The sequence below is a fragment of the Cygnus olor genome, chromosome 3, assembly GCF_009769625.2.
Source record: "Cygnus olor isolate bCygOlo1 chromosome 3, bCygOlo1.pri.v2, whole genome shotgun sequence".
In the NCBI taxonomy this organism is placed as follows: domain Eukaryota; kingdom Metazoa; phylum Chordata; class Aves; order Anseriformes; family Anatidae; genus Cygnus; species Cygnus olor.
Genome location: NC_049171.1, coordinates 52,376,186 through 52,388,578, shown reverse-complemented (window position 1 = coordinate 52,388,578; position 12,393 = coordinate 52,376,186). Strand labels below are relative to the sequence as shown.

The following is a 12,393-nucleotide window of genomic DNA, read 5'->3' as shown; positions in this document are numbered from 1 at the left end:
AATATCTGTTCATACTCAGAAGCTCAGACATAGGACCATCTGCTCAGTACAGTTCTCTTTTTACCCAGTAAAGTCAGAGCTGACTGATCAAATCAAAGTGACAATTCAAGGTGGTTTAGGATGCCTTTCATTAAATGTGACCTTTCATTAAATGTCATAATGCTGGACAGTTGGCCTCCTTTTCAGATACAGTAGTGCGTCATCTCTGTTGTGAATTAAAGTCCGGAAGGTTTTCAACCAACAGCTTTGGTTTATGGGTATTAAACAGGTGGACTTGAGCCAAACACCTGAATCTGAAAATTTCTAATATTAGACAGAGTTCTGGCAAAAATGCTAAAGGCATAAACATTTTTCCTCGTTCATGGAAATTCAGTTAGTTTAAATGTGACACAAGAAGTCTTAAAAATGCATATGTATGGATCCTTTGAAATAATAGCATTTACTTTGTCTTGAATTTGCACAGGATGAAAAACTAAATAGAGCTGTGACCAGTTCTTTAAAAATGCTACAGGCAGAGTAATTTATTTGTAATTGGCTATGTTAACAAGCAGTTGCCGGCATCTCATTCCAACACCCCAAATCTCTCAGTTTCAATCACACGTCATTTTGTAAATTCTAAAAATAAAACCTCACACTTTCACCACAAAATTGGAATTCCCTGCTGTTAAAGCTGAAGTGGGCTAGAGGCCAAAGAAAATCAGTAATTCTTTACAAAGTTAGGATTCGATGTCTAGATTATTCACATCTAATTCAGTATAAACATATTTGGGCTAGAAACAGGAACTGTTGTATGATTTGGATTCTCAGGTTTCTGACGGCAGGCACAGTACTTGTTCCTGTTCTGGAATGCCCCAAGATACCGGAATTTACTCCTTTAATTTTTTTGTTTTTTTCAACTGCAGAATAGATTTTTTTTTTCGGTATCTGTTCAGTGTGTCTTAAAGGCTTATAAATTACCTTTCTAATTGCCTTGAATTTTTAGTACTAAAAAAGTACAGCTTTCCAGTCATGACACAGAAGCAATAAAAGAATAAATAAATTATAATCCGTACTTTTAAAGTTCTGTCTGGAGTACTTCACAGAGGAATAAGGTATAAAGATCTTTATTCTCTTACACACCAAAGTCCTTAGCTGAATAGCTTTGACTCCCTGTTGATTTTTGACTTTTTTGATTTTTTACTCCCTGCTGATTGCAGTAGACCCATTCCAGACACACTGACAATATCTTTAACCTACATCTTCAAGTACCTTCTTTCTCTTTATGTGCCTATTTACATGTGTATTCCACTCTTATATCTCTATTGTACAGTTCATAAAAGGAAATCAGTCATCATAAGGAACTTATTCTCTGTTTTTGTAACAAACCTTTTAAAGAACAAACTAAACTGATTTTCTCTTAATTTCAGTGGCTTATTATAACATATGTTCCTATGTAGCTAGTAGCCCTGATTTTAGCATACACTGACAGAAATGATAGCTGATAAGGAAATGATAGGCTTAAGCTGTTCAGGGACTTGCAATAACTTGTTATCATGGGGCCAGCTGCCATATCAGTTTTATTAACCCACTAAATCACTCCTAATAAATAAGATAATAGTTTTCAGACATCATGGATAAAAGCTAAGATTCAACATTGATCAAAGTCTACAAAGAAATTAAATTGTAACTTGAGCTCAAACAGCCTTCTGTGTGTATGGTCTGAGCAGTATGCACATTTTCCTGAATAGCTGCTCCAGGTAATTCATGTACCATGAAGAATATAACTAAATTCTGGTAGTGGCCGTAGCATGTTCAACACTGCCTATGCAAAAAGGTGGATTTGGAACCTGCTCCAGGTCTGGGTCTTCTCCCATTCAGCAGGGATACAGAAATCTTCCTCTGCTATTCAGCAATCTGGAGCGAGCAGCATGGGTAGTGTTGCTAACAAAATTGTGTTTAGTTTGTTGTACTTTCTTGGTCAACTCTTTAAATGAGTGTTTTAGTATTTACACCTCTGTACAAATAGGTTGTTGGATGTAAACACAGAGGGAGAGAGACTCTGAGGATAGTTCTTAATAATCTAAAGCTCAAGTAATCGAAAGGACTTATTAGACCCATTTTTAAGGCCCTCCTTTATCCAGAACCTCAGATGACAAATGCTGCTCAGAACTAACATTGATGTAAGTTCTTGCACGTTAGAGCAGCACCCGTGTCTCAGCTTAGATCAGCAATGCTTTCTGGAATTCAGTTCATGTGGATGTTAGAAAGAGCTTGGACTTGTTTCAGTGTGGAAGAAAAACAATGGCTGCCGCCTTGGAATGGATGGAAGAGGGAACCGACTTTCTTTGTTTTCTTCTGTCCACAGCCAGGCTCTGTCAGTGTGTTACTGTGTATGCATACAGTATGCAGCAAGGCGCTTTATTCCTAGGGAGGCAGCTTTTCTTTGCACTATAAGAATAATGATTCCATTAGAAAGGAATTGTCTTTTTCCTTTCATGCTTTTGCAACATCTAAGCACTGGATGATGATTGCCTCCTAGGCAATACCACCACACTAAACATCACTGTCAGGAATAGTTAGTACTGTTACTCCTCCTACTAATATTATATCAAAATAATGACAGTAACAACAGAACTAAAACAATGTCACTCCACTACCATGCTTAAAAAATTAGAATTTAACCACTAGTAAGAAGTGTCTCCTACCAGTCCCAGGAGTAGTCCCAACACTGCTTACAACATCTAGAGCTCAAGCTGACAAAAGCAGTGAGTAACCAGTCATTTAATGTAACTGGTGAACAGCCCCTTACCTTACAATTAATTTAATGGAAATACTTCCATAAATGATACTTGTATGACTAACTGTTACCTGGCCAAAGCAGAAATGACTTTGTTCCTTATTAGTGAGACTATGGTTCTGATATGATCCACAACATCAGAGATACTGGTTGTTACTTATACTACCACTTCTCAGTGACTACTTGCTGCTGTATTTGGTCTCTGAACTGGAGATATTGTCACTTGTGCCTTTTACGAGGTTCTTTTCTGCACAGCCAGAACAATGTAAATCTACTGTAGTGGAAATGAGAATTGCAGACAAAAAGTCTCTGAGGAAAAATCCAGAAGAAAAAAAAATGGAGAAACAAATGCCAGATGTTCAAACAAAACCTGCTGATGCCTCATCCTTTTGAGGAAATTGCTCAAGAACAGTTAATCCATATGAAAATATGGCACATAATACCACCAAGGTCAGTAGGACTATTGGATCTGCTGAAGAAAAGCTGCCCATGAAGTACTTCTGTGATAGTCTCGGAGAAAAGGGAATTACACTGACACAATTAATTTTGTGGTGAGATTCCCATGTCAAAAACTTGTTTTGAAACATTCCTCTTTAAATTATGCAGATACATGACATTTTTGGAAGTTTGGATCCTGATTGGATCTTGTTTATCAATGTATTAAATATGTCAGATCAAAAATATAATGAGCATTTGGCAGTCTTTTCCCCTTGTATTCTCTCATTCATTATGACTTGAAAGTAGTTCTCCAAATACATTGGGTTATGAATGTAAGACTTAACTGAGACATTTTGATGAACTAGTAGGTTGTCAAATATTCCTGGGGACTATAAATGCCAGATCTCCTAAAAACTTAAACACAACAGCAAATGTCCATCTGCAAAGCTGACTAAATCTACAATAGCTTACGCCTGTAACTATAGCTCAACTTCACCACAGCAGACAATCCATTAAATCTCTTTCCCCTATAAACTAGCCTTCTAAATGTAACTCTCCTCAAAACTCTATTCAGCAACTACAAGATAGATTGTGTACTCTGTTTTTCCTGAAAAAAATCAATGGATTACAAAACTGTAAGACCGTGACAGAAGCTAAACAAGAATTGCCCTTTATTATAGAAAGGAAAACACTCTATGCAGGCTTTCCTTTGGATTTTGTTTTTATTAATTTTGTTTTTAATTTTTTGTTTTCTTTTGTTTTTAATTTTATTTTTTTGTTTTATTAATTTTGTTTTTATTAATTTATTTATTAAAATAAATATTTGAGATATAGTAAAGAAACAATGTCTTTTAAAATTTGTAATTGAAATTATTTCCCATTTTGTATATGCAACAAAACCTAAAATTCATTAATGGCATCTCCAGTGCATTCTTCATCAAAAATAGGGTGGGCTTGCCTGGCTGTTTCTGATATTTCTAAGGTAGGAAAAGAGGCGAGATAACGACACAAAACAACCCCCCCAGAACTGTAAAAGTAAACAATGCATCTTTCAGACATTCCTAATATATTACAAAGCACTTACAAAAACCACAATCTTGTGTGTTTTTTGTTTGTTTGTTTGTTTTTGTTTTGCTTTTTTTTCTTTCAGTCTCCTTTCATTTTGAGTTTTGCTTATAGATTATTGAAAGACAAGAGTACCTTTGTCTTTCAAGGCTAAGCCTTTCAAAAATACTTTTCCCAAACAAACCAAATGTCTGATTTTCTCTTTTTAGTACCAATATTCTAGTTTTCTATCTTACTGACTAGCAAAATTGTTCTTTGATAGTTTTTTTGGTCTCCAGTTGTGTTTTAGTAAACCATCAACTCTTTGTACTTTCTTCTATAAGGCTAATTTAATGAGTCTTACTCAGTATCTACATAAACACATTTGTAATTTTAAGCATGAGAACAATCCTACTCACATTTTTAAATGCATGTATATCTCAAAATATAAGCATTAATAATAAATGTTTGACTTCTACGTATACACAGAAAGCTGGACACAATATCTGTCTTAATTTGCTCCTCATAGCATTGTCTTATTTTTAGGACAAACCTATTTTGAAATCAATAGAAATTTACAGATAAGGATCTGATCTAAATTAGATTTGGGATTGAAAGCCATTAAGTTTTTTGAAAGTTACTTTAAAAGAATAAAACTATTTAACGAGCCTTATTTTATGTAGAATGGTATGGGCACACTAAACATTTTTTTTTTTTAAATAAACAGAGATTAATAAACATTGAAACAACAATTTAATGAACAACACTAAGAAAAGCTCAGGATCAGTGTTGGTTTCAAGCAATACAGAGCACTATTGTATTTGCGACTCCCCAAACAAGGGCAGAGGTTTCCTAAAATTACCTAATTCATACCTTGACATCAGCAATACCCTACAGCGTTGACTTCTCTACATTCCTTACATCAATACACCACACTTTTTTTTTTTTTATTTCCTTAAGAAGGAGCATTCTCAATTAAAAATAAAAAAAAAAATATCAGACTGGGAACAGTTCAGCAGTACTTCCTTGGCAGTCTTGGTATGAAGGCACAGGTGGGAGAGTGGATGTAAGGGATGTCGTTCCAACTGTTCTCCACAGTTTTACACTAACTTTGTCATGGCCTAAAGGATAATGCCAGAATCTGAACTAGCAAAATATTTTGCCATAGGTGATGCATAAATATCTATTCCCACAGCCTAAGGGGCAACCTTATCGCTCTCTATAGGTACCTTAAAGGAGGCTGTAGCAGGGTGGGGATTGGTCTATTCTCCCACATGCCTGGTGGAAGGACGATGGGGAATGGGCTACAGTTGCGCCAGGGGAGGTTTAGGTTGGATATTAGGAAAAACTTCTTTACTGAAAGGGCTGTTAGGCATTGGAATGGGCTGCCCAGGGAAGTGGTTGAGTCACCATCCCTGGAGGTCTTCAAAAGACGTTTAGATGTAGCCCTTAGTGATATGGTTTAGTGGAGGACTTGTTAGTGTTAGGTCAGAGGTTGGACTAGGTGATCTTGGAGGTCTCTTCCAGCCTAGACGATTCTGTGATTCTGTAATATTCCACAGTTGAAATATACAAATCAACTGGATACATTATACATGAATACACTACAGACTGTGTACTAATTAGAGTTTTTAAAAATTATCCATAACAAAGTGCAGATGTATTATTTCTTCTAAATTTAAGATACTTTTTTTCTGGTGTCTTTAAATAAATCACTATTGTTATCAAGAGAACAGATTGAAAATTGTCAGATTTGCAAAAGGCAAAAAGGTTAAATAGCACATTATTTATAGAAAGATGAATGGCTGTAAAAATATGTTAAATGTTTTTTTATACATATATGTACATATATAACATTTTGACAAGTTATTTGCAACCAGTGCAAGGCTCTTTGAAAATGATGATGTTTTAGAAGCTTAATCAGTTTAGTTTTAGTAACTATGCCTGCAGTAATGTTTTCAAATTCAAACACTGTATTGGTTTCATCAGGTGCATGAAAGTTAACACTAACAGCTTGCCATCTGAATGCCTCCTCTACCAATTACTACACATTATGGAGGCATGGAAATGTATTTAATTGCTACAATCTATTCTGTAAGTGGATACACAGATAATTGTGCCTTACTTTGAATGGCCTCTTGTTCCAAGCCGCCTTGTGGTAAGGAGAGGGAATTTCTGGCGAATGGTCTAAAGAGAAAATAACAGTATTAATCTCTCACAATGGTATATATATATATTTTTTTAAAGCAATCTCTTCATGGAAAAAAATGGAGAATAAATATGCAGTCTACTGTACTTCATGAATTTGTGACACGTAAGCCACAACAAAAACAATTAAGCACGTTTTACACTGCAGGGGTCCTTCCATCCTTGTCCATCTCACTGTGTACCCCCTGTCTTCCCACCCTTTTTGTCTGTTCTTCCTTTCCATTTTCACTTTTACAATACAAAGACTAGTTTTCTTCACTGGGATCCTGCACCATTCAGGTCCCTAAAGTACAACTGTGTCTTTCACTTCAGGGATCTAAACAGAAGCGAGGGAAAGATTTGGCTGCTAGCTACTCCATTTTGAAAGTCAAACAGCTAGAAATAAAGTGATTTCTGATTTGAAAATTGTGATCTGAAGGTTAAGGCAAGCAAATATTTACCTTGTGGGCATTTCTATCTCCTTCACTATCAAAAGGCTGCACAGGTTTAAACATACTTATCTGCTCTGAAACTCTATGAAATTTCTGTTATGCTCTATGCTGCATATAAAAAAAAATCATGTTTTGTGATTTAATCCAAATCAAGCAAAACATTCTGCCACTGGAATCCTGAGATTGAGATTAGTTCCCTAAAAATATTCTACTCTTCCTGCCCTAAAAACATTCTATTCTTCCTGTAAATGATGCTTAAGGGAGATGGTTTATTAAGTAAAAAACTAATTCAGTAATAGAGGTAGAACTAACAGTTGGATCTAAAAGCTAGATCATGGTCAAAACAATGTTTAAATGGAAAGCTACTGTCTTCCTCATTTATCCTGAAACTATGTAATGAAAACTAGACATATACTTTCTCAGTATATCCAATTCAAGAGGAAAAAATTAGTAAGTTCATTTTATGAACTGGATTTTACATCCATTATTATTATTTAATTAAATTAATGCATTTTGCTATCTATGAACAATGAACAGATCAGTAGTGTTTCAAAAAAAAGATGATCCTTGAAGCATTTTTGGTTTCCTGTTTCACCAACTACTCAGGGTTTAATTTGGAGAGTTCACATCTCCCTTTCATTAAATGATTTCAGGATTAATTGTAGGGAAGGGTAGAAAAGAGGAGGAATCAACAATTTTTCATTCAGGAGCTCTTTGTGTTATTAATTTTTATTCCCCTTCTTGTATTGCTTATTGTGTCACTTCTCACTTTACACTGCCTTTAGTATAATTAAAAGTGTCTTCCATATCAGATCTGTTTTTGTGGAAAGAGCCCTATTAATGTCACCATTAAAAAGAGGGGGAAAAAAAAAAAAAAAAGCTCTTGGAGAAAATGCCATATTGTTATTTCTTACAAAAAAAAAAAAAAAAAATCAAAGGGAACTTCAGTTTCATTATCCTAAAGCTGTTGTCATGAAATCCTTCCATACGTTATAGTAGTAATTAGTTTGACTCCATGTGCATTAGCAGTAGGAAAAAAAAATAATTTAACAGGCATTTTGACATAGGTGTACCAAACTGTTAGTTTTAGAAACTATGAGAATTAGTCTAATGAATGATGAAGACTTTTACTTTTTACCTTCCCAAAAGTTGCAGCACAAGCAGGTTCTAGCTTCTCTTTTCTGCAGAAGTCTAAATAATGTGCATAAAGGATGCATCTCGGTAAACAAACTCCTTCACAGACAATGTAGTTTTCTTCCAGCCTGTATAGAGAAAGAAACTGCAAGAGTAAAAAGCAACATATCACGTCTCTCCAATTTATTTTCCATCTGTGTTTATGGCACTGCCCTCATTTTTTTTTTTTTTTTCATTTTACTGAAGATATCCATGACAGAACACAGATGAGTTTCTAGTGAACAAGACAGGTACAAGAGACTGACTCTACACTTCATGCTTAGGGTAGTTGCAGAATATGGAAAGCATGGGGCCAGGTCCCTTATTCTTAATGAGCCTTTTTCAAAGTCTGCACACTTCTGCTTTAAATAATTTTGATTTAAATGACTACCACCTCAGAGGCAGCCTTGCTCAGAAAATATGAGTACTAACTATACCGTGAAAGATTTGGGTTTAAGGCTGTCTTCTGAACAGAGCAGGGGCTTGAACTTGCACCTTCTGTATCTTTAATACCTGGAGTTATGTCTCTTTTCTTCCTACTTTTGCTTTTTAATTTCCACGCTGGACCTGAAGCTATTTCTTGACCAAACCATACTAAAAATCAAAGATTTGACATTTTCTGGAGGGTATGCACTTCTATGCATCAGTTTACAAAAGGCAAGTGCTTAGGCAAAGGTCATTAAAGTCTAATTTTAAAAACAAGTAAAAATTGTCTGTCTTCCCTTTAACTGAACTCTTGGTAACAGCTAGGTATTCCACTCTTGTCAGTTTCTTTTCTTTATCAGTCTCCATTATCTGCTACTCCCAGAATGATTTGTAATGAATTTGTTTCTTTTCAAATTACAACAATCTATATGAACATACTATATAGTAAACACTGCATGCTAAATAATTTTGCACTGACTCAATAGACTCAAATCCTTACAATTTACTGTCTGCTCTAAGAAGTCAGATGTAAACTAAATTAAGAAACCGGGATATCTGGACTATTCCTTTTTTTTTTTTTTTTTTTTTTTTTTTTTTTTTCCCAGATTGAAGGAAAACTCTAAATTTACAGTCTGGATTTGGTAACCAAGTTCCCATTTAATTCAATATTAGCTCCCTAACTTCAGGAGTATTTTAGTAAAGACCTGTATGAATTAAAGTCTGCAGAATTCGACCTCTTATTTGTTTAATTTTTGCCCAGATAAAATAAGGTAAAGGGAGGGTGTCTGTGGATGGTGGAATATAATGTAAAAATATATATATATTGAGACGATGGAAATCGAACAGCCATGGCCATACAGGATAATTAAAGCATCCATTTGCAGATGGAAAGTCTGAGGTAACTTTTCATTCCTACGTTTTCCAAGATTTTCGGGTTTATCATTTCTAGGAAGAAGGAATAACCCGATTTTACGGGAACAAAATAACGTATAATCGACTGTCCACGTGTTGATTACTACCGTGTTCCCGCACACCCGGGACGAGAAGCTATGTAAGCTCCTTCCAGGTCTATGCTGGATGCTTGCACCGTCGGTTCAGGCACAGTAAGCCGATACTTGGGATTTTTCTCTTGCGTAAATTCGGTCTTTCCCGATTTTTCCCAGCCAGTGCGGGTGTGACAGAGATCTCTGTTAACGGATAAACTTCTGCTAATTAAAGAAAAATCGGAAATTTAGGGGGAGGGAGGGCCTCCTTTGTACAGGGGCTGATGGCAGTGAGACCAGAAAGCCCTCAGCCCCCCGTCAGAGGCAGCCCCGCGCCCGGCCGGCCCTACCACTGCAGCGTGAGCTGCGTCTGCTTCTTCTTGTCCTTCATCATCTGCGCCACGCTCCTCTTCGCCGCCGGGCTGCCTCCCGCGCCCTTCAGCTTGCCGTCGCGGCCGTCCGCATCCTCGTCGTCCTCCGAGAGGCTGTCGCTGCCCGCACGGAGCTCTGCGAGCCGGGGAGGGAAGAGCGGAGACGCCCGGGGGGGCTCCGTTAGGGCCGCTCCTCCCCGCGGCGCCCGTTCAACGGCGCCCGTCCCGCCTCACGGGCCCCTTACCTGACTTGATGGCGGATGGCTCCGGGAGCCCCCTCTCGGCGCCCGTCCCGTCCCGGGCGCAGGGCAGCAAGCCGGCGGCCAGCAGCTCGGCGTAGCGCTCGTCCTGCTCGGCCGGGAGGCGCAGGAAGGCGCCGTCAGCCTCGGTTCCCTCGGCCATGCTCCTCACCGGCACCTGCCGCGCCCCATGGGCTCCTCAGGGGCTCTCCGGGACGCGGGGCCGCCGGCAGCCTGAGGGGAGGCGAGGAGGGGCAGGCGTGCCCCCGGCGGGGCCCTGCCTCCTCACGGCAGCCGGGGGAGGTCGGTGCCGAGGGGACGGGGCTCGGCCGAGGTGCGGGGAGGCTCGGGGGGGGGCTTAATGATTAACTGCCGGCGGCGTGAGGGAGCGACGCCCCGCCGCCATCTCCTCCCAGGGCGGCCCCGGGGGGCTCTGCTCGTCCGCAGCCTGTGAGGCCGAGGGGCGGCCACGGGGCCGAGGAGGAGGCACCCCCCCGGCACCTGCTCCTTAAGTCGTTGTGATTCTTTATTGCCTAGTTTAACTGTTGGTGGTGGAACAGCACGTCTTGGTTGTGTGCAACTAAATCGCATCGATGTGACAGGCGTTGCTGAAGTGCCGGTTTTTTTTCAGTATGCCAGCCTGGAGAGGTGGCCAGGGACCATAACAGAAAAGATGGAACGGCTTCTTCTACACAGCAGTTGTTGGTTGGATGCCAAAGTAACATCATCACTGCAACATCCCCTGCTTTAATATGTCCTCAACAGAGTAAAATCCCAGGCCCCGTGCTCTTTTCTGTATAACGTCTGGGAGATTCCAACATGGCTTGTGGTGGTGAGCAGCCCCAAGTTGTGCTGCCAGATGACCTTTTTCAGCCCTCAGGTAGTGCTGGGTTGTCACAGGCACGAGGCTTGCAAGGAGCTGTTCTCCCATCTGTGCCCTTCCATTGCACCTCGACTCACGGTCCCACCAGCGGTACAAAGTGATTGAATGTTATCATTTCCACTCCTGCACAGATACATCATCAAACCAGTTATGGCCTGTTGCATCCATATTTAACAAAACCCCAGGTGCACCCATACCTGCCAAAGGCCTCAGAAGGCATCACAAGGATGAGTGACAGGCTTCTGAGATGACAAAGACCTGTGGGATAGTCCCAGAGTCAAAAATGATATTTAGCCCAAACTTTCTGCAGTTTCCATTTACTCCTCTGCCCATATGTATGTAAAATATACTTCCTTCTTTACTGGTTGCTCTATTCAAACATTTCTTCACAGTTATCACGTCTCCTTCTTACTTCATATGTGATGCTGAATATTGACATTGTCCATATGGCTATGTCCACATATGATTCTGCCCGTGTATGAGTTCTTGGCATAACTCATTGAGACAGTTCGTCTTTTGTTTTCAATGACTTTGTTTGGAGGTTGCAGCAAAATCACATTTGGCCCTTTGACTTCTCTGCAATTTTTGGCTGACCTGACTACTTCAGAGTCTGGCCCATGAGGGTCGGTATTTCTACAGTACAATAAAGCCTCCCAGCTACTAACTGTTGTGATGAATCTCTTGTGAGCACAATTCTATATCTTCCTGGTAATACAGAGCTAAATGTAGTATTTGTTGTGCAAGAGCAGGATTCTCTTTCACTATTATTTCAGAACATCTTTGGTGACACTAACAAATTCTAGCCATCACCACACAGGGATTAACTGTGTGAGGGGTCTGGTCCAGGGACCAGCTAGTTTACACCCTGGGGCAGCAACCACTTATAGTCCCTTCCTGCTGCTTCTGAGGGCCAGGAACTGCTTTAATTACCTTTACCTAAAATTGATGATGATTTAAGAGCCATTTTGGTAAATAGAAGTTCTCCTTGGATTTAGTAACTTTTTCTGGCTCATACAAACACTCCTCTACTTGTTCTTTCAAAGCCAGTCAATGATTGTTGTGTGGTGTTACCTCCTTTGTATGAAATTAAGCATATGTTTGCAGCAGTAAAGAAAGAAAAATGGGTAGGCCAGTGCTCCTAGGTAAACATGTAATGTTTAAAGCCTGCATGAGAAAGGTACATCATCCACTGCCAATACGTGAGGAAAAGTATCTGTTCTGTAATTAATAGAAATATGACAGGTTTTTTTGTAAGTGACCTACAGTAAATTACACGTAAATTATTGTTATCTGACAGTGTCCTTTAATAAACTCAAATTGTTTTTAAAAGTTTCCATACAAAATCTTTGACAATGAAAATAATTAATAGGAGGGGAAGATTAATCCCAGCAGGCAAAGGGAAATTCTGAGTGTTTGAGCTG

The 12,393-nt window shown here is 39.1% G+C and overlaps 1 protein-coding gene across 1 annotated transcript in view; it reads right to left on the bottom strand.

Annotated features, from left to right (window-relative positions):
- The window catches only part of RFX6 (regulatory factor X6), a 38,865-nt gene extending 27,125 nt beyond the window's left edge, over nt 1-11,740 (bottom strand). The window contains exons 1-4 of the mRNA XM_040553192.1: nt 10,096-11,740; nt 9,830-9,986; nt 8,036-8,159; nt 6,384-6,445 (exon numbers count right to left, since the gene is read on the bottom strand). Coding sequence (XP_040409126.1) covers nt 6,384-6,445; nt 8,036-8,159; nt 9,830-9,986; nt 10,096-10,252 — 500 coding nt within the window. The 5' untranslated portion in view covers nt 10,253-11,740. The remainder of the gene's footprint in view (nt 1-6,383; nt 6,446-8,035; nt 8,160-9,829; nt 9,987-10,095) is intronic.
- Nucleotides 11,741-12,393: the final 653 nt, after the last annotated feature.